At 41.6% G+C, this 22,923-nt stretch overlaps 1 protein-coding gene and 1 long non-coding RNA gene across 4 annotated transcripts in view; one reads left to right on the top strand and one right to left on the bottom strand.

The window, feature by feature from the left end:
* Positions 1 to 9,386, top strand: part of GRM7 (glutamate metabotropic receptor 7) — a 392,717-nt gene extending 383,331 nt beyond the window's left edge. For all 3 annotated transcript variants that reach the window (XM_083491455.1, XM_083491453.1, XM_083491454.1), the window contains one exon: positions 8,140 to 9,386. Coding sequence is in view for 1 of the 3 variants with exons in the window: in XM_083491454.1 (XP_083347580.1) it covers positions 8,140 to 8,189 (50 nt within the window). In the remaining 2 variants the exon portion in view is untranslated. The remainder of the gene's footprint in view (positions 1 to 8,139) is intronic.
* The window catches only part of LOC310702126, a 43,506-nt gene that overhangs the window by 2,051 nt on the left and 18,532 nt on the right, over positions 1 to 22,923 (bottom strand). The window contains exons 2-3 of the long non-coding RNA XR_014523272.1: positions 7,990 to 8,145; positions 6,683 to 6,807 (exon numbers count right to left, since the gene is read on the bottom strand). This is a non-coding gene — a long non-coding RNA (uncharacterized lncRNA). The remainder of the gene's footprint in view (positions 1 to 6,682; positions 6,808 to 7,989; positions 8,146 to 22,923) is intronic.

Genomic DNA, 22,923 nt, shown 5'->3' with positions numbered 1-22,923 from the left:
GGCCCTAAAATTCTTAACTGCCTCTTCTGGCCTACTTGCCGTTGAAAAACGGATCACTCTCCAAATTTCAGTTGTCAAGTCTTCCTCTAACAATGGCAGCTAGCTGATTTTGTGACATGGTGAAATTAAAAAGCTCCCTGCACATTCCCAGAAACCAATATCAACAATTCCAAAGTTTGAACTGCCTTCATCTCATGCGGAGAAATGGTAATAGTTGCTAAGCAACCTGCAACTCTTCCTTCCTTCATGCCATTTCAGTTCATTTCAGCTTTTCAGGCTGTGTCTAGAGCTGCTTAATTTGATCCTATTTGCAGTGACAATTTAGGCCTATACACCTTAGATGCCAATTCTCAAGGTGCATATAAAGAGCTCTGCCACATTTGGGGGTTGTACCTTGTGAAATCGGAATAAAATAAAAATAATGTGATTTCACCCCTTTGAAGTCTGTCAGGGAATGTTAATACACTTGTTTTAAACCAATTTGTTCCTGTCCTGCAATGCTTCTGAATGGCAGTTATATCGCTATTAATAATACATGCTTGTAGCTGCTATGCATCGCGTAGTAGCACAGGCAACGTTTTCAGACTTGCCGCACAGAGCCAAAACTTGACCTTATCCTCGGATCCATATATTTTTCCATGTTCCTGTCCCACATGGATAGGAACACAATGCAAGTTAAATAAATATAGGGTGGCTACATAATACATAGGAATTCTTCTCCAGGTGTGTCTTTTTTTAAAAAAAACACAACCCAAGGCCATATTTCATAATATTTCAGAAGCAAGCTCTTTTATTCATTCCACAGGCACTTTTAATGTGATCATTTGGCTGTAGCCATGAGTTTAGGGAGCGGTGGGACTGGCAGAAGAATTGCAAATACAGCTAGTCAAACTGTATTTGAAATTAAGCCGTTTATGCAACAAATGCAGTCACTAAAACAAGTGCAATCCTTGTATCAAATGCAGTCAAATAAATCAAGCGAAAATAAGTGCTTGTCAGTCATCCTAGCAACCTATGCTTTCATCGGCTGTAATACTGGAGGCTGTGGTGAACAGCAGTGTCTGGCGCATTCCCTATGTCTACAGAAGTAAAATGAGCTTGAAAAAGAAGAAAATGTGAATATTCAAGGAAGGAACCTTGAATATTTCAGATGGCCAACTACCCCAAGGTCTCCCTAGCTATGATCCTGGTGGGTAAATTAGGAATTAATGTTAAAAATAATAATAATAAAGGCACTTGGTTCCAATCATTTGTTATGCTCAACTCCATGATCCCTGGCCAGAAGTTTACATCCTAAGAGGCAGCTTTTCAAATCACACCCACCAGACAAATGCACAAGCTCCTATCTGTCCTACAGTACTTTATTAAGATATACTGACTCTTTAATAGCACTTTTTAGCTAGACTGCATAGCAGAATCCCTCTAAAAATTATCCATCATCCAATGCTTCATTTGCATTCTTCTGTAGAACACTGTCCTCATGGGCACTTGGTTATGCTGTAGCGTGGATTTCTTAATCTTCAGTGCCTCATATAAGTTCTTTATAAAGCATCATTATTAAACAAGCTTCTATTCTGGTGGTCATTTAACTGGAAAAACAAAATGTTTATCATCTTGTTGCTGTGTGCACTTGGTATGCCCGAAGTTCCTTAGAGGAGCTTGAAAGCATCTGGATTTAATATGCACTTTAAAACAATCTGATTAGAGGAGTCCTACGACTGCCACGACAAAATGAATAAATACTACAACATTAAGATGCCTTGATGTTGTAAATTACCTGGCTCTCTCTGTATGGGAGCTGTAGAACAGGCAAATAAACAAATGCACCAGAAATCAAATTACCCCAAAGTTAACTACAAATCTCACAGACCATTTTCTTCTTGTTCCAAAGCAGGGCCTCCTGTTTCCCCATTTACCACAGTTCAAGACAAGCTGTAAATGAATCTTTTTAAAGCCATGTCAACTGCCATGTGAAGTATTACATCTTGCAGTACAAATTAGGTTTTCTTTGAAGCATGGGAGGCATTCCGCGTAGAGAAATAAAAGCAGCTTTTCCCCCAACGTTTGTGTCGCTTTGGTTCAGACCCTGCCTTTGTATTAGAAGAAGTCATGAAGTATTAAAAGCTACAACTGGATTCTGATTTGATAATGTTGCGCTGCCATTGGAAAATAGCATCAAATACACCCTCTAACAGTGATCACAAAACAAAAATAAATCCGGTTAAGAAGGAATACAACGTTGATATCATTTTCAAAGATGATTGGGTTATATCGCAGCATTTGTTATTTGTTATCTTTTAATAGTCCGTCTAAAAGCAAAATCCAGCAGACATCCTTCCACAAGTCTTCAAAAGCATGGGAAAGCTAAGTTGATAGGGAGAGAATGGGAAGCAGTAGGAAAGGAAAACTTTTTCGTTTGCTTTTTTCCCCAAGCTGAAGGCATGTTGGTGGAAGTCTAAAGATTACTGTACTTTTCTGTGTATAAGACTAGGTTTTTTTACTTTAAAATATGGTCAAAAATCTGGGGGCGTCTTCTACATGGATAGTGCATATGCCCATTTTCTAATTTTTGGGTCTCCAAAAGTAGGGGGTGTCTTATACATGGGGGCATCTTATACACGGAAAAAACCTTTTTATGTTGTTAGTTATTGAGACAGATGGGGGAATTTGCTGGAAAACAGCATTTTTTTTCTAAAAGAGTTACCTGCGCCTCCCCCTCCCCCCAGAATTATTATAGGCTGCTGCCAAACAGAGTCTGCTTCTCACCCTGGTCCCTCTCTAGCTGCTTGGGGAGTCTGCACTCTATTGCCTAGGGCCCTCGTACCTACGGGACCGCCTCTCCTGGCATGTCCCACGGAGGACCTTACAGCCTTCAAACAAAAACATCTTGGAGATCCTGGGCCACAGGGAGGTTAGGCTGGCCTCAACCAGAGCCAGGGCTTTTTTGGCTGTGGCCCCGATCTGGTGGAACGCTCTGTCACAAGAGACTAGGACCCTGCCCAACTTGACATCTTTCCACAGGGCCTGCAAGACAGAGCTGTTCCACCAGGTCTTTGGCCAAGGCACAGTCTGACCCCCTCCTTTCGTAATCTGCATAGAACTCTAACCCAATGGTTGCCATTAATTTGATTATAAATGATTTTAGAATGAATTGATTTTAGAATGCTGTGTTACTTTTATTGTTGTTAGCCGCTCTGAGCCTGGCTTCGGCTGGGGAGGGTGGGATATAAATAAAATTTTATTATTATTATTATTATTATTATTATTATTATTATTATTATTATTCAGCACAGCTCGGGGGGGCATTGAGGGGAAATAAAGGCACAATGAAGCTGTGGATTTATATCCCCCAAAGCAAGAGGCTGTATGTTTCTGAATACCAGTTGTAGGAAACCACAGTGGGGGGAGAGGGCTATTGCACTCAGGTGCTGCTTGCTGGCTTCCCGTGAGCATTTGGTTTGCCTTGTAAGAACAGGATGCTTAGGACAAAGTGGGCCACTGGGCTCATCCAGCATGGCCAATCTTATGTTAAATAAAAACAAGTTTGTTGTTGTTTAGTGATTAAGTCGTGTCTGACTCTTAGAATCATAGAATCATAGAGTTGGAAGAGACCACAAGGGCCATCGAGTCCAACCCCCTGCCAAGCAGGAAACACCATCAGAGCACTCCTGACATATGGTTGTCAAGCCTCTGCTTAAAGACCTCCAAGGAAGGAGACTCCACCACACTCCTTGGCAGCAAATTCCACTGTCGAACAGCTCTCACTGTCAGGAAGTTCTTCCTAATGTTTAGGTGGAATCTTCTTTCTTGTAGTTTGGATCCATTGCTCCGTGTCCGCTTCTCTGGAGCAGCAGAAAACAACCTTTCTCCTTCCTCTATGTGACATCCTTTTATATATTTGAACATGGCTATCATATCACCCCTTAACGTCCTCTTCTCCAGGCTAAACATGCCCAGCTCCCTTAACCGTTCCTCATAAGGCATCGTTTCCAGGCCTTTGACCATTTTGGTTGCCCTCCTCTGGACACGTTCCAGTTTGACAGTCCTTCTTGAACTGTGGTGCCCAGAACTGGACACAGTACTCCAGGTGAGGTCTGACCAGAGCAGAATACAGTGGCACTATTACTTCCCTTGATCTAGATGCTATACTCCTATTGATGCAGCCCAGAATTGCATTGGCTTTTTTAGCTGCCGCGTCACACTGTTGGCTCATGTCAAGTTTGTGGTCAACCAAGACTCCTAGATCCTTTTCAGGAGTGACCCCATGGACCAGAGCACACCAGGCACTTCTGTCTTCCACTGCCTCCCGCAGTTTGGTCAAACTCATGCTGGTAGCTTCGAGAACACTATCCAACCATCTCGTCCTCTGTCGTCCCCTTCTCCTTGTGCCCTCAATCTTTCCCAACATCAGGGTCTTTTCCAGGGAACCTTCTTTTCTCATGATGTGGCCAAAGTATTGGAGCCTCAGCTTCACGATCTGTCCTTCTAGTGAGCACTCAGGGCTGATTTCCTTAAGAATGGATAGGTTTGTTCTTCTTGCAGTCCATGGGACTCTCAAGAGTCTCCTCCTGCACCAGAATTCAAAAGCATCAATTCTTTTGCGATCAGCCTTCTTTATGGTCCAGCTCTCACTTCCATACATCACTACAGGGAAAACATGGCTTTAACTATACGGACCTTTGTTGTCAAGGTTATGTCTCTGCTTTTTAGGATGCTGTCTAGGTTTGTCATTGCTTTTCTCCCAAGAAGCAGGCTTCTTTTAATTTCATGACTGCTGTCACCATCTGCAGTGATCATGGAGCCCAAGAAAGTAAAATCTCTCACTGCCTCCATTTCTTCCCCTTCTATTTGCCAGGAGGTGATGGTCCCAGTGGCCATGATCTTTGTTTTTAAAAACAAGTTTAGCTTTTAGTAAATGTTTGTAAAGCAGCAACTTAAACAGTTTTGTTTTATTTTTGATCAGGAATACTCAAACAACACCACAAAAATGCATCTAGTTAAAACTTGTGTGGTCTGTTTCCCTACCTACACATTAAAACAGTTTCCATTCCTCAGATTCTAGTTCCACTGCTGCGTTTTCCATCCTGCACACCCTCACCCACCCCAATTTAGCTTTTCGCTCTTTGTCCAGTGGTGTTCCAAGCCCAACACTCATTAATTATTTTGGCTAATTTTAGTTCATGTACTTTGTATTTCCACTTCTCCTCCCAGTCTCTTGGCCAATCAGAAGGGCAGTGGAATTTTGTGTGAGAATTAAGTTCTCTTTCCTGTAATTTCTTTGATTCCTTCACCGCTTTTGTGTTAATGTTTCACTTCCCCCTTAAGCTTCAGTTTCTTGGGCTGAGCTTTTGACCCTCCTGTGAAGAAAAGCCTCTAACTAAAAGCTATCCTTTTTCAACAAAGAATACAACACAAAAGACCGAAAAGCTTCATTCCTTTACACTTTATTAGGACCAACCGAAATGTCACAAAATAATGAGCAAGCTTTCACGTTCTCCAGAACAGCCGTAATGTCTACATCGAGACATGGGGTGGTGTTCAGTGCTATTCCTGCTCAGAGTAGATCCATTGAGGTAAATGGGCAGGACTAGCTGAGGCTTGTTAATTTCAGTGCGTCTTGTAAGACTTTCAATGAGTAGAATTTCAATGAATACAACCCAGGTAGGGATAAGGATAATCTCTCTTAGATGCCACAGGTTTCAGGTTACATCTAGAATTCTGGGACAAAGAAGCAATGGCTGACCCAGATTTTCAAAAACACGAAGTCTGCCTGAAACACGTGTTTCTTGTTAGGCAGAGAGTTTTTATATTGGCAAAGCTGAATATTGATTTTAGGAAGAGTTCTAAAAATTAAAAAAAGCCCATCAGAAGTGGATTGCCCAGTGGGGCAGTGGCAACTCTAGATTCCCAGCGTACGTATTGTTCCTTCTGACCAGGAGGGGATGAGGCAGCAGGGAAGTCAGTGCAGTGTGGACACACCAGCGAGAGCACTGGATTGACTAGTGTGCCTCCACTGTGCCACCCTCTGTGTTGTCTCAACCCTCCTCTCTCAGTAAGTGGTAGCGTTGCTGCCAGGAAAGAAACATTGTGGCTGTGTGCCATCAGGTGAGCTGCTTCTGAAGTCAGCTGAAACCAAATCAGCTGGAGTGAATGGGGTCCTCAAATGGTAAATTCCCTAAAGAGCACCCTGCAGAGACAAAGGAAGGCTCCACTTTTGAGACTGAGTCTAGATGCAAATCTGATGGCTACAACATCAAGCCAATTTGTCACTTTTTTAAAATTTGTCCCCTGCTTTACACAAGGCCCAGCCTGGAGAACTCAAAATCTTGCCCACTATTTTGTGCCAACTGGTTGCCCAACTGTGGATTTCCATTTCTGCAGGCGGCAAAATTAGGAGTCTGCCACACACCTAGCATTCAGCAATCCCTATTTGATAGACTGTAACAAGCTTGGTCAGGCTCAAGTTCTGAATGAGTTGGACGTTTGCTCCATTGTTGTGACAAGAAGGTGAATTCATTAATGATTGCTTTCTCAGAACTGTGAACTGAAAGCTATATAAAATGTCAGAAGGCGTGTCTTTTGTAAACCATGAAAATCTTTAATAAAAATATTTTTTAAAAAAGTCATCCACTGCTATTAATTACATCTTAATTTTATTCTGAAAACACTTTTATAACCTTACTTTTCTGTGGTCCTTTTTCACTTAAACATTTTAGGGTTATTGTTCTTCAGTACCATCACTACACAATCCCTGTGTGCTGCAGAACTGAGAATTCTGATATGAAGCCTTTCATTTCATATCAATAACTGTTGGAAAGATCCAAAACCCAAAGTCAGTTTGCAATCTGGCCATTTTGTGTGTATATATGAGGGCATCTAATGCTATTGCCATTATTACTGTCTGGGTCTTGTTTACCAGGTGCTCCTCTCTGATTAGATTGATGGCATTTTGCAGCAGCAGATGCTTAGAAAGTTACAGCTGATTCCCCCCCCCCACGCTCCCCAATAACAACAGGCACAATCCACCGGCAGCTGGTCCTCCACAAACACTGTGAATGAATTAAACTTATGCCAGGGCATAGCCACCATTTATTTCAGTGGGGTTGTTAAGGAGAAGTTCCTAGTGGATCGAATTACTCCCTGCTCTTTCTGAACGGTGCAGCTGTAAGCATACTTACAGGTTAACACATGTAATGTTAATAATAAACACAAGCGTGCTATTCACCCTTCGTATATTTATATACAACCAATTGCCACTGATGACAATAATTGAGGCTGTTACTTTGAGATGAAAATTGATTTTGTCTGATGTGAATGGTGGCTACCCAAACAGAAGTATTTCAGGTTTAGCCGTAAAATAAAATAACCGGCAGGCGTCCAAATAACCCCACAGTTACTTCTGTGTCAGTAGGGGCTCTGGGTCCTTCCCAAGCCTTTAGAAGCAGATCTGAGGAGAGTGGGAGGGCACAGTGGGAAGGAGACGTCATTCCACTCGTGAAATGACTTTGCTGGATTCAACCCTGTTGGATGAACTCAATCTAACGTGGTATCAAACATTCTGCCAGCGCAAGAATTTCAACTTGCCAGAGAGAATGACCCGGCCTCTCCCTTCCCCACATGCTGTTTTTTTGGGATCTCCTGGCATACATACCCCGGGCGGAGGGCATGGGGGAAGAAGAGGAGGCAAAGCCCCATTGCGCAAGTCCTTGTGCAGGGCTTCTGCTGATGGGACTTGTTAGGCAAAATCCACCTTATGTGTGTGCACATTATGCAGCCACATGTAAACTGCTGTGCAAGATTTGGTTTGCAATGGATATATATATATATATATATATATATATATATATATATATATATTCTCCAAACGGGGAAAATATGGTACAATAGTGGACTACTTGCAAGCTGTTCACGTACGAGAAATGACTTACATTGGTACGCCTAGGAAGATGGACTAGTAATAATGTTTATGGGCTGGTAATTTTTATGTACCTGCATGCATGCCTGTGCCTCTCTGCCTCCCCCTTCTCTCACCATAGAACGCCAGCTCCCAAATGTTGGTATCTACCAACAGACCATGGCAGAAGATTCAGCAGGTTCTTGTATTGCTGATTGGTCTTCTCTCGCCCTTTTCTTCCACAGGCCCTGCTGCAAAAAAGAAGTATGTCAGTTATAACAATCTGGTTATCTAGTCAGCTGCATCAGACGGAGCCATGGGAGGATGGAGATTTTCATCCATTCAGTCACCTAACCTCGTGTAGGCCTGTTCCTGAAACCGCAGCGTATGCACTGCTGGAGACGTTGAAAGGCCAGGCAGTTATTATGGAGGATCCAAGTATTCTGAACAGCTGCTCTATGAAAATATCCTTAACTTATTCTTGGCTTAATAAGTCACTGGCACTGCCACTGGGCTGTGATGTTGGACCTTTTCTTCATTGTATGGGAGGTATGACCTATGAGCTCCGACCAGCTTCTCCCGGGTGAACTGCAATTGGCCATGGTGACTTTCAAGGGGCTATTTTTGTCTTTCTATGTACTTCCAAACTGCAAGTTTTTGAACTTTCTGTACAGTTTGTGAGGGATTTTTGCATATTGCCATTCATGTCGTTTCAGAGGTTCACCGTTGGTTTTGAATGCACAGTTATCATGCAAGCCCTGCTCTTTCTAACTTTAGCACACTAAAACAAAAACGACAAAAACCCTGAGATTTAAAAGAATTTATGTACATGACTTGTATGATTATTACTGTACCACTGCAATTCATATATGTTATTTTTTTAATTAAAACAAAAGGGAGAAAAAAGATACTTAAGACCAAAAACTGTGCTGACCAAGCAAGCCCCTCACTCTATCCCCGCCCCTTTCTTCCACCTCCACCTCCATTCTCTGCCTTTCATAATTCTGATGGCAACAGAGAAAGCAGAACAGATTGCTGAATTTTGATAGAGGTCGTCTTGATATTTGGAATGCATGCCAGTAATGTATTTTACAGTACATGTTAATAATTTATGTTGGATATTTGTATTTGTGTTTCTATTTTGTTCTTTTCATTACGGTATATAACTATTTTGCAATAATTTCAATAATTCTTATGGTATTTGAAAGAAAGAAAACGGCTTTTACATGTCTTGAAAAGATTTTTTTTTCTTTGTTAATGCCCCACTATTGACTGACCAGTGTGATTTAAACAAAACAAAAAAAAGACTTTTAAGGGAAAAAAGCATGTATGTTTTATACTGTTTGTAATAAGTAATTTCGTTAATCTTGCTGCTTATGTGCCAATTTAGTGAGAACAATCTTTGCCGCAGAACTCCCCTCTTTCCATACTCTCAAACCTGTGATATTGTCTAAGAATGTATCAATAAAACATTTTGGTTAACTTTTCTTTATTTACTGTAAAAATGCTATTTTCTAGTTGGGACCCCACTTCTCTTTCAAGGTTATATCAAGGTGGCTAGTCTTTGCTGAGATAGAGACGAAACAGGCAAAAAGTCGCAAGAAAAAGCACGTTCCCTGTGTTTGTGTGACAGAGGAATGGATTCCAGAATTGGCTGCTTGCTGAACAGAAGACTATTCTTGGCCAAGGTGAAGTGCACAGATTGGGTCTATTTGTGACTGGAATATAAATTGTATATACACAGCAAATGTAAAGGTAAGTTGGAAAACAGGCAACCACTTTAGGGTATGATCACTCTAAATATTCCAAATGAACACAGGGCTCGCTGTACAGTAGCTTATAAAGATAGGAAGTATTAATTATTGCCCATAACTAATGAGATTGCCAAGAGGTTTTCCTTTACTTGGGATTCCCAGCAATCTTGAGTACTGGTCAAAAGCAATTGAGAAAGCAACAGGCTACAACCACACTAGTGACTGCATGTGTGTAATTTTGCTTTCCATAGTCAGTCTGTGTATAAGAAGGTTGCCAGATGTTGGATATAAGTTAACTTCATCCCTTCACAGTATGACTACAATGAAAATGAGGCCAAATTCAACTTGGCATGATTCAAAAAGACCTCCAAGGATCACGCAACAAGTTTTCTATAGGATGAAAGAAAAAGAATAGGGTGACTCATACAGGTCAAGACAGGTGATTCATTTAGATTCTCTTTCTCGACAGATGAGATGGCACACCTGCATGCTACCTTCAGGCAATGCAGCAATATTTTCTGTCTAATTTGAAGATTAGATTCCAAAGTATTTATCGTCCCTTTTTATCCAGACAACTTGATAAATTATACTGATGAAGGTAATCAGCATCAAAACAAAATGTGACAGCCGGGAGGCATTAGCCCACAACAGAATGCTATGGATGAAAACCTTCATGTTCCAATTTTGACTGGATCTTGATGCTGTTATTTTAAGGGGAAGAGAGGGCACTCAAGAACTTTTTCAAAAGCCATACCTGAATGGGAGCCATACCACAGTGAAATATACATACGATATACATGGATATATGGAAAATCACCATATCCTACAATTATGCATCACAGATCTATCCAGGGTGCGCTGCAATATTGAAAAACAATGTCTGCCTGTGTAGGCATTGCCATTCACTTCTTTATGGTAAATCTGCATTCAGACTTTTAAGTAAATCATTCATAAGGAATGTGAGCAATGTAAAAGCAAAGAGTACAAGGGTTAACACCTGCAATTTCCCATTCGTTTTCAAATGTCATTTCAGAAAAGAATTGAAAAATGTCCAATGGCTTTTATTTTTTTATTGAAAATATAGTTTTGCTTCCCCTATACTTGGTAAATTCGTGAAAAAGTGTACTCCTTTCCTGATTTCTTCACAGTATTACAAGCAACAAGGTAATTAACTATGATTAGGAATTATAGATCAAGCTTCTGTATTATACTTGATCCAGTCTGTTGATACAGTAAACACAGAGCACATGAACACATAATGCATTCTATTTTGGACATTTAGTAACATTGTACACTGCCTTTTATTTACTGAGTCAGATCACTGGTCCATCTATCTCAGTATCATCTCCACTGATTGACAGCAGCGCTCCAGCATTTCAGTCAGGATTGTCTCCCAGTCATACCTGGAGATACCAGGGATTTTACCTGGAACCACATTCTGCATGCAAAGATGCTCTACCAATGAGCCTTGGTGCTTCCCCAAACTTCTGAGTTACACAGAACACTGGGTTATAGAAATTAAATATAGGTTTTCTAAAAATATATATTTGGGGGTCTAGGAAAGTTTGACAAGTTGTGTCCAACTTATAGCATTGCATGCAGACTTTTTCATCTTAAGGTGGATGGAGGAAGCATATAGGATTGTCATCGGATTACTGTGAATGGGTTTGACTTGAAGCCATCCTGGATCACAGCTTGAGGCTTAGGCAAAATAATGCTTGGGCCAGAATTACTGGCTGGTGTTCCTTAATGGTAATGGAATGTGTTGTTCTGGGAGCTAATTGTTAAAATATGGCTTCTGGAAACAGCTCTTGAATGTTCTGACAGGAGGAAAGGAAGGCAACATACCTTTTCTGAGCCTCCTTGAATGAAGGTGTTTTTGCAAAAAAGAACAAGAAGAACACTACAGTTAGCAAAAAACTGAGATGGAGCTTTGAGATTTGCAAAGTTAAGAGCATCTATGGGTGGCTCTCTGCCTTTCTGGAGATCTGATGAAGCCATGGATCTGCTACTCGGCAGGAGTGCTGCACTGTCTACCTCCACCTATGCTCAAATTGTCTTTTTGTAAATAAACGTTATAAAAACATTGTAAATCTCCAGTGATCTGTCCTACTAAAGAGATCAAAGCAGTGTAAATGCTGCCACTGAAACTTGTCAACACTGAGGTAAGTGTGGAACATGTAACAATATATGACAACACTATATTAACCATGGATCGTGTGAGTAGGTTTCAAGTTATACAAAGCAATAAATGAAGACGCCTTCATTGTGCAAATATATATTCCATAGCATTTTGGTGTAACAAAAAGATTCCACTGCAGGTAGGAAATATTTCAAAAAGTGGGCATGACTATAAACGTTATTATCTTCTTTCCAACTACCAGTGATGGCACCAAATTATCTATGGTTTAGGCCAGGAATGAGTGGGGGAAAGACAGAAATTGCCATCCACCATTAGACTGATTGATGTTTTGCAACATATCAGCAAGAGTTTCTGACTCTCAATTATTTAACAACAGCAACAACATTGTTACCCTGATCTTGTTGGGTCCCTGATATGTCATCCTTCTTTATGGGTATAGTTTGTAACTGGATCCATCAACAACACCCAGAGCCATTATTTTGCATAGGCTCTGGTGGGTCAGTGTGAAGCTTCTAGTAAATAGCAAACTAGATCCTGCAAACCTGGACTCTGCTTCTTGAGTATTCAGAAAAATCACAGCACAACTGTGGATCAGGAATTGGTTACATTGCAGAAAGCAAAGAGCAGGAATAAATGGATAGCTCTCCCAATGTAGAGATGTAGAAGGTGTGGTCTGCCAAGGATCGGTATTGTGGCTTATACTTTTGATCAAGCGTTGGGGTGAGCAGTGAGGTGGCCAAATTTGCTGATACTAAAGTTTTCAGGGTTGTTAAAACATAAAGAGTGTGAATGGGAGGTAAAATGGCTAATGCAATTCAATGTAAACAAGTGTAAAGTGATGGATGTAGGGGCAAAGAAAATCTTAATTTTTGCATATATACTCATGGCTTGTGAACTGGCAGTGAGTGATCAGGAAAGAGACTCTGGGGTGGTAGTAAATAGCTTGATGAAAATGTTGACTCAGTGTGCGGAAGCCGTGAGAAAGGCAAATTCCATGCTAGGGATCATTAGGAAAGCAATGGGAAATAAAACTTGGTATCATAATGCCATTATACAAATATACAGGGCGGTTAAATGTGGAAAAACTGTGTACAGTTCTGGCCACCTTACCTCAAAAAGGATAAAATTATCCATGGCACTATAACATGGACAGCCAGTGAAGCTGAAGATTGGAAGATTCAGGCTAGATAGAAGAAAGTACTTCTTCGTGCAACTTCATGATGCGATGCAACTTGCTCACACAAGAGGCAGTAATGGCCACCCACCTAGATGGCTTTGAAAGACGACTGAACAAATTCATGGAGAAGGCTATCAACAGCTACTAGCCATGATGGCTGTGCTCTGCCTTCACAGCTGGAGGTAGCAATGCAAATCCCAGTTGCTGGAGACCACAGAAGGGGAGCGTGCTTTTGTGCTTGAATCCTGCTTGAGGGTTCCCTACAGGTATCTGGTTGACCACTGTGAGAACAGAATGCTGGCCTGGATGAGCCACTGGCTGATCCAAGAGGATGTTTTTCATGAATATAATATAATATAATATAATATAATATAATATAATATAATATAATATAATATAATATAATATAATATATTATAATATAATATAATATAATATAATATAATATAATATAATATAATATAATATAATATAATAATCTTTCACTGCTATGCTGGCCTCCGATTTCAGTGGGTTGATGTTCTTAATTGCTGCTCATATGTGTTATCAATTTCTCCTGCTCAGACTAAATATGTATTTCGAACCAGAAGTAGTGGGAAGAAGAAACGTGAGTGGCCAATGTATTATATCTGGGTTGTAGCTATTCTCTACATTTTTAAACAGGATGATTGATAGCCAATTTTCTCCATTTTTAGTGCCTCTGTATTAAATAGCAGTCTACAAGCTTTCCCAGGATGCTCTGCTCTGAAATAGATTCTTTAACGTCAAAGAAGCTATTGAGTCATTTATCCAGGGGCAAACTGTATGCATTTCCATAGGTGTTCCAGACCCATAAAGACATGCCTCAGTAAACACTACCCACATATTCCCCGAAGGATTCATTATTTTCTCCATGAATCACACACGTTCAGCAACCTGCCTCGGCCATTTAAATATTTACATGAAGGGGAAACAACACGGAGAAACAGGTTTTTGGTAAATATGGATCCTGAGCAGATCCATCATTTCTGAAAGTGTAAACTGATTTCCATTATCCAATTTCCTACTGCAGTGGTGGATACAGTAAGACGAAAGAGATGATGTCATTCTTTGCCCTGCACCCTAATGCACAATAATAATCCTACCATTAAACCACAAACCAACACAACTTTTTCCAGTACTGTTGATTTGTGTTCTAACCATTAGATCCTTGTTGCTTTTGTAGTTGCTTTGAGTGACCCTGCTATGGAAGGGGAAAGTGGGGTGCAATTTTATTTTATTTTAAATCCTTATATACTTTGGTCATCTGACAACAGTATAGAGCTAACCACTAGTCCCACTCCTCAGCTATATTTCCCCCCTGACCCATCCCAGCAGTAGAAAAATGGGGGGCAGGCAGAATGGATTCAACACTAGGGTAGGTGAAGAAGTTTAAACCTCTCCCCCTACTCCTGTGCCCTGATAGGGATGGAAGTTTTCCCCTTTCTGGTCATCAGATGAATTATTTGATGAGGAAGTGGGCAGCAGCTCCACTCTTCAACTGATCTGAAAAAAGGGGAGCATGTGCCACGTGTGTATCAAGTATCTGTGAGATTTTGGGGTGGTCACACCTACTTCTGACCACGCCTATTGTTGTGTGTGATGCACACAGGGTGAAAGCAACCCTTGTGTTAAAAAAGGGGGTGTAGTTACCAAAGAATTCTGGGAATTCTCAGCATGCTAATAATTTTATTGGCCTCTCACACAGTGCCATACCCTCCAGCTTCATCTACATGCTCAGATCATGGTTAACAACAGGAAGAAAGATGGTGCCACCCGGGTGGGTGGGTGTGCCAATGTCTGAATCCTTCACATGCACACAATTCTACATGATCCAGAACCTTTCCTGATTCTGGATTTGTAGAGTGGACTGAAATCACAGGTGTGTTTGCTTTAGAGAGCATGAGACGTGAAGGGTCGCTACCAGGAAGGAGTACTAAGAGACAACTGCTCATCCCCATGGCTCCTGAGTGGTGGAGCCCAAGCTTTTCAACATCTCTATGAAGCTGCCATCCAGGAATTTGGAGCGCAGTGTCATCAGTATGCTGACAAGATACAGCTCTATCCCTCCACCCTGGGAGAAAGGGAAGGATGCAAATTTAACAATAAAAAAGGGAAACTATTAATGTCTCCAATATCAGAAGCCAAGCTTAGGCACTTTTTAACTTTCAATAAAGATGTTCGGGGAGGGGGGGTGTAAGGAGGAAACTCCAGCAAAAAACATTTTCAGAAAGCACACCCATGGAAAGAAGGCTCAGCAGTCATAACAGAGCTTCTTCCCAATTCCTGGTTCTTGTTTTTAATTTCCAGTAAAACCTATTTTGTGGGGGGGAGGGTCCCATTGACCCTCAACTGATATGTTATTGGTATGCACAATACAAAAAGAAAAGAATCATTTGCATTTAGAAAGGATTTCATGTTACACTAAGCAAAAAATGCAGATAGAAATACAGTATACTTTATATGTAAATATTTGGGAGGGGAATAAACCAGCAACTCTGCAGCAGCTTTTTGTAAAAGTTAAACTATATCTACTGACATACAAAAAATGCTGTTCATTATGGCAAAATAAATGTGAAGCATTTACCAAAATGTATCCATTCAAAAAGTTGAGATGCTGAGGGTTTGTAGTTTTGTTTTTTCATTCTTTCCTATGTGTAAATGAGAAGCATGAAAAGACACACATTGTGGTAAGATTTAAGTGATGTGGCTTCCTATCATGTGCCAGGCCAGATAATCATGTGACTGCTTTGAGTCCCAGATACAAAATATTTGGGCCGATAATGAATTGCTCAGAAGCAGAGTGCCTCCTTTTCTGGCATTGCATATGGACGGATCTAATGGTAGCTGCCCTAACTGAGTGTGAACAATCTCTAGGGTGCTGGAAACAAGACCACACTCACTGTGTCTGGTACCCTCTATCCTTGGTTGCCACTGCCACATTTGTCCTGGATGGAACATTTGATCTAATGGTAAGCACTCCTCTCCTGTATGGTAGGGGACCAATTTCTGTCATCCTCCTCCTAGAAACGTAGGAGAACTTAAAAGATTCCTGAATGCACCAAGAGATTTTCTGGTTGACATACGTGACACTCTGGTCAAGGCTCTGGCCTCAGTAAGAAATGGTAAGATGGAAGTGGGCCATCAAGATGACTGAGCACCTTCACCAATGCTGTTCATTCTGGTGAAGCAGGTTGAATGAAGCAGGCTGGATGAAGGGCAGAGTGCAAGTGGAACAAATCTTGTACGAAGCCAATTGAACATATTAGAGCACATAGTTGTGCCTATCATTTGGTAACCATGGTGGCAAATGGAAATTACTTTTCTATCATCCACAGTAAGCTACCCAGCAGAGCTTTTTAGAGGTTAAGGAAACTCTTGATCAGTCTGTAACATATGAACCACTGTGACATATTTGCTAGGCATTTTGAGGATGAAACCAGTCACCCCATTCTGCCCTTTGGCAACTACCGTTTTGGAGAAGGTTACAGAGAACCATCTGGCCCTGTTTGTTGTTGCTTAGTCATTTAGTTGTGTCCGACTGTTAGTGACCCCATGGACCAGAGCATGCCAGGCACTCCTGTCTTCCACTGCCTCCCGCAGTTTGGTCAGATTCATGTTGGTAGCTTTGAGAACACTGTCCAGCCATCTCGTCCTCTGTTCTCCCCTTCTCCTTGTGCCCTCAATCTTTCCCAACATCAGGGTCTTTTCCAGGGAACCTTCTCTTCTCATGAGGTGGCCAAAGTATTGGAGCCTCAGCTTCAGGATCTGTCCTTCCAGTGAGCACTCGGGGCTAATTTCCTTCAGAATGGATAGATTTGATCTTCTTGCAGTCCATGGGACTCTCAAGAGCCTCCTCCAGCACCATAATTCAAAAGCATCAATTCTTCGGCGATCAGCCTTCTTTATGGTCCAGCTCTCACTTCCATACATCACTATTGGGAAAACCATAGCTTTAACTATACGGACCTTTGTCGGCAAGGTGATGTGTCTGCTTTTTAAGATGCTGTCTAGTTTTGTCATTGATTTTCTTCCAAGAAGCAAGTGTCTTTTAATTTCGTGACTGCTGTCATCATCTGCAGTGATCATGGAACCCAAGAAAGTAAAATCTCTCACTGCCTCCATTTCTTCCCCTTCTATTTGCCAGGAGGTGATGGGACCAGTGGCCCTGTTATTTGGGATCAATTCCAGCTACTGTAGCCTGATATTAGGGACAAGACAAATGAAGAAGTGAGACCAAGCTCCCCTGCCCCATGTGGTTTCTTAGCAATAGCTGTACAGGGTTATTGGGGTGGGTCCAATGAGTGGTTAATGCCTCGTTATGAGAGGGAATGGTCCCCCCCAACTTGAAATAGGTGGTGATGCTTCCTCTCCTTAAGGAGCTCTTTTTGAGTCTGGAGACTTTGAATAATTGCCACCCAAGACCTTGAAGAGGATTGTGGCTGTGCAACTTCAGATACATTTGGATGAAGCAGACTGTCTTGACTCATATCAAACTGAATTCAGACCTCGATTTGGTTCTGAGATTATGTTGGTTCCTCTGCCTGATGAGTTGCTTCAGGAGATGGTGGGGAAACAGAGTGGAATCCTTGATATCTTAGTGACTTTTGATACTATAAACACACTCTGTGGGTTGGGAGCTGAGGCCATAGTAGAGCACATATTAGTTCTGCTCCTACTTCCAGGGCTATTTCCATGGAGTATCTTCTGCTGCGCCCCATGGCAAGTAAATCTGTGAAGTCCTGCATGAGAAACTACATACCGTAATTGCTTCAGATTATCCTATGCATGAGCCTGTCATGATATAATAATGAATTATGATGCCTAGGCTTCTACTTAGTTGTGTGTTCTTTTCAATTCACTGTAAGCTATGAAAGTTATTGGAGAAAATGTTGGTGAAATAGAATGCAAAAGGTTTAACCACAAGTGTTAAAGAACAAGTGTTCCAAAGTACCTTCAAATGGATACAGCTTTTTTTAGCAACAAAAATTATACACTGGCACCTTAAGGCCTGGGGCACTGCCCTTGGCTCTGGCACAAGGGAATCCCACAGTCCCAGCAATGACTGTAAAACATCGTTTGAAAAAAGTGCAAACAATGAGGTGACAAGTGTGACCCATGTCTTGTTGAAAAGATACCAGAATCTTGGTTTGTGTGCTCTGTGGATTGACACCCTCCTCTGATCTGAGAAGATGTGGGTGAAAAAGGGAGCCATGTCTACTGTAGTCTTCATGAACTCTAACCTTGTAGTTTTCAAAGACAACTGGAAACGGCAGAAGCACTGTCCTGTTCTAAATGGCCTACATTTCTTCCAAAAAAAAGTATAACTTAGATACAAAGAGGCCTTTTCCTCTTAAAATTCTGTACTATATTCCTATTCCTTGCAATAAAAATATTGCTGAACATCATTGTTTTATTTTGCTGTATACATGTATACGTGTATTCTCCTGTATACATGACGTAATGTTCAGAGGATTTGAACAATTAATTCATTATAGGACTCTGTACAACAGGCCTTCTCCCCTTGAGCTACTTTCTCCTTCTGCTTCTAGTCTTGCCTCCTGCTTGGGCCAACCTCCTGCACTAGATATTGGGGGGGGGGGTGCCCTTCAAGATATAGTCAAATTTATCCTCATCCATAGGGAATCAAAAGCTGTCTTACCCCAGAACAGACTATTGTGTCTCTCCAGCACAGGCAGAGTTCTCTCACATCACAGATCTTGTTCAATTTCAGATGCCTTGACTGATTGAAATGCAAAATGCATGCCTTAGCCATGTGCTGTGGTCTCTCATCAAAATATGCACGTGTCCATGTCTCCTACTCTGTACAGAAGTAACAAAACACTGGCGTCTTTCCACAAAACTAAAACAAACAAAAACAGTTGTCTATTTGACTTGACATTGTGTTCAATGCGGCTGCTGATGCTTGGAGCCAGTTCACTTACAACAGTTTCTTGACTTCATTGAAAATGTTTAACGATTATACCCCATTCGGTGCTTTACCAAATACAGCACAGTATAACAATTCATACATTCTCCCTCCCAGAATCATAGAACTGTAGAGATGCAAAGGAACCCCAAGGGTCATTCCCACAATACAGGAATCGCAGATCTTCACACTCGATGGGAGGTGGTCTGGAATGCCACTCCAGATAAAATCACATTAAGTAGGTGGCTAGGAATAATAAAAATGTTTCACAAGTTCCCTGTTCCCTGGGATGCTATCATTGCAACGTTCTAAATGCCGGGCAAGGGAGGAACTAAACAGATGTTTCCAGAGAGATTTTGCTCCTGCCTTACCTTGGCCACCAATAAGAAAGCTTCAGAGATGAGAAGGAACAGCTGGGCAGGTTAAGGAGTTCACTAGTCGGGTTCGGGAGAGGGGAAGTTTTCTGCTTTCATCAAGCTCTCGCTGACGTAATTGGGAGCACGACAGGGGCTTTGGAATTTGGAGCTGGATGGGGAAAAAATGTATTATTTTCCAACTTTTTTGAAAAGCGGCTTTCAGAAACAGAAACTGAATTGACCTGAGGGATGTTCAGCTATCACCAGTTACAGTGGCAATCTGGAAAAGCTACCACACAGAGGCTGCTTGCAGTTTTCATTACGCTATAAATATGTGCAGGCTTGTCCTTTTGCTGTATTTTTATCTACTCACATCCTCCAGTTTGAGAGTAAAGCCCTGACATTTGTAGATATTTCCCTTCATGATTCCCCCCCACTCCATTTTTGCTTCATGCACAGAATGAACAGCAATTAGTGAAATAATTTGTGTGGTTCTATCAAAATGGCAAAACACATAAAGATATGGAAGGATTAAAGAGAAGGAATTAAAAATGAAATTAATAAATACATTTGATGACTGCATGCATGGGTACCCAAAATACTGTAGATAGAAGCACCAAATGCCACTTAATTATGTAAAAGAAGTAATTAATTTCACAAAAGGAATTCTAGCTCAGCCTAAACACTTATCAAGCAGAGCATTCTGAAAGTCTGACTTGAAAGCAGTTCAGTGCACCAAGTTCTCAGTAAGTTCTATTTGAATTTGAAGTATTTGTATTTGAAAATGGGCACCTGAAATTGGGAGTAATGGAAAGAAGAGGAATTCTTAAAATAATTAATGGGAGATCAGGCTTACCAGTCCCAGTGCAGTCAGATAGTGGCTGGGCAGTGAGCTACTTTTCTCTTTTCAAAAATCAACAACAAAGAACCACCATCACTGTTTCCAGATGGCCCAGAGTGTTGTGGAAGGAAATAGTGCCCTCCCCAGATATTCTCAAACAATGCTGTGTCCTCAGCATTCTAGGGGTGGGAGAGTATGGCCACTGTGCAAGATCTTCCTCCTCTTTGTTGTTAAAGTGACTTTAAAAAGAGGGAGAAAGTGGATGTTGCATTGCCCATCACTAATGGCAAAGCCCTGACCTGGATACGTACTCTTCCAGAAATTGACCATGTTTTCCATAGCGATGTCACAAGCAGTGTCCAGTCATGACAGTGCAGAATAGAAGTTAGAAGAACTGGGTTTAATCAGCATTCTGCAGTGTGAGAGAAGACATCTTCCCGCCTTCATGAATCAATAGAGATTGAAAAATAGCAAGGATTCCTTTCCATTTGGGAACTATTAGGCACAGCCTTCTGCTTCTGTCTTCTGAGAAGAAACAGAAACAGAAGACATCAAGAAGAGGTGGCAAGAATACACAGAGGAACTATACCAGAAAGAAATGGATGCCTCGTATACCACAGGTAGTGTGGTTGCTGACCTTGAGCCAGACATCCTGGAGAGTGAAGTCAAATGGGCCTTAGAAAGCACTGCTAATAACAAGGCCAGTGGAAGTGATGATATTCCAGCTGAACTATTTAAAATTTTAAACGATGATGCTGTTAAGATGCTACACTCAATATGCCAGCAAATTTGGAAAACTCAGCAGTGGCTAGAGGATTGGAGAAGATCAGTCTTCATCCCAAGCCCAAAGAAGGGCAGTGCCAAAAAATGCTCCAACTACTGCACAATTGCACTCATTTCACATGCTAGCAAGGTTATGCTTAAAATTCTACAAGGCAGGCTTAAGCAGTATGTGGACCGAGAACTCCCAGAAGTGCAAGCTGGATTTCGAAGGGGCAGAGGAACCAGAGACCAAATTGCAAACATGCGCTGGATTATGGAGAAAGCTAGAGAGTTCCAGAAAGACACCTACTTCTGCTTCATTGACTATGCAAAAGCCTTTGACTGTGTCAAACTATGGCAAGTTCTTAAAGAAATGGGAGTGCCTGATCACCTCATCTGTCTCCTGAGAAATCTCTACGTGGGACAAGAAGCTACAGTTAGAACTGGATATGGAACAACTGATTGGTTCAAAATTGGGAAAGGAGTACGACAAGGCTGTATATTGTCTCCCTGCTTATTTAACTTATATGCAGAATTCATCATGCGAAAGGCTGGGCTGGATGAATCCCAAGCCGGAATTAAGATCGCCAGAAGAAATATCAACAACTTCAGATATGCAGATGACACAACCTTGATGGCAGAAAGTGAGGGGGAATTAAAGAACCTTTTAATGAGGGTGAAAGAGGAGAGTGCAAAATATGGTCTGAAGCTCAACATCAAAAAAACGAAGATCGTGGCCACTAGGACCATCACCTCCTGGCAAATAGAAGGGGAAGAAATGGAGGCAGTGAGAGATTTTACTTTCTTGGGCTCCATGATCACTGCAGATGGTGACAGCAGTCACGAAATTAAAAGACGCCTGCTCCTGGAAGGACAGATCGTGAAGCAGAGGCTCCAATACTTTGGCCACCTCATGAGAAGAGAAGACTCCCTTGAAAAGACCCCAATGTTGGGAAAGATGGAGGGCACAAGGAGAAGGGGACGACAGAAGACAAGATGGTTGGACAGTGTTCTCAAAGCTACAAACATGAGTCTGACCAAACTGCGGGAGGCAGTAGAAGACAGGAGTGCCTGGCGTGCTCTGGTCCTTGGGGTCACAAAGAGTCGGACACGACTAAACAACAGCAACAACAGGCACAGCCTGTCATCTGCTTTTTAAAGATGGATCCAACTGGAACCATTTTAATAAGTGGCTCCTCCAATAACTTAAGGACAGTTTTGTTCTCCCTTCCCATCCTTTATTCTCTCAAGAACACCATAAAAGTAGGTTAGAGTTATAGCAGATGACTGATCCAATACTATCCTCTTAGATACTTGTGACAGACCTGAGTTGAACTGCAATAGCCTGCGGGGCTGAGATTTCCGGGGGGGACGGGGACATAGCTCCAAAAAGCAGAACCGCATGTTTATTTGAGGGACCAGACTTACCAGCAGCCCTATACAGCTTGGGACCAGGATTCCAAAAAGATTCTGTCAGCCTTTATATACAAAACCTATCTCAGAGCTCTGCAGGAGAGGGCATCCTTCATGTAGGCACCCATCTCATCAGGAGGGCCATTCTGTATGGCATAGGAACTGGGCCTTTAGCATGGCGTCACCGACCCTTTGGAATTCCTTCCTCGTCCATATCAGATGTTGTCTATACTGTACTGTCTTTCTGATGCCTATTGAAGACCTTCCTTTTTCAGCAAGCCTTTCAGTGGGAATTTTTCTTCTAGTCTATATCTATATTGGATTTGTTGTAGATACAGTGGTACCTCAGGTTACAGACGCTTCAGGTTACAGACTCCGCTAACTCAGAAATAGTACCTTGGGTTAAGAACTTTGCTTCAGGATGAGAACAGAAATCGTGCTCCGGCGGTGCAGCGGCAGCAGCAGGAGGCCCCATTAGCTAAAATGGTGCTTCAGGTTAAGAACAGTTTCAGGTTAAGAACGGACCTCTGGAACAAATTAAGTACGTAACCAGAGGTACCACTGTAGAAAATATTTTAATTGTCTCTACAATTCTATATTAAACTGTTTTATGGGTTTTTTAAACACACGCACATG

Source organism: Podarcis liolepis (genome assembly GCF_965112155.1).
Source record: "Podarcis liolepis genome assembly, chromosome: 2".
NCBI lineage: Eukaryota > Metazoa > Chordata > Lepidosauria > Squamata > Lacertidae > Podarcis > Podarcis liolepis.
This window is presented reverse-complemented; position numbering and strand designations above follow the sequence as displayed.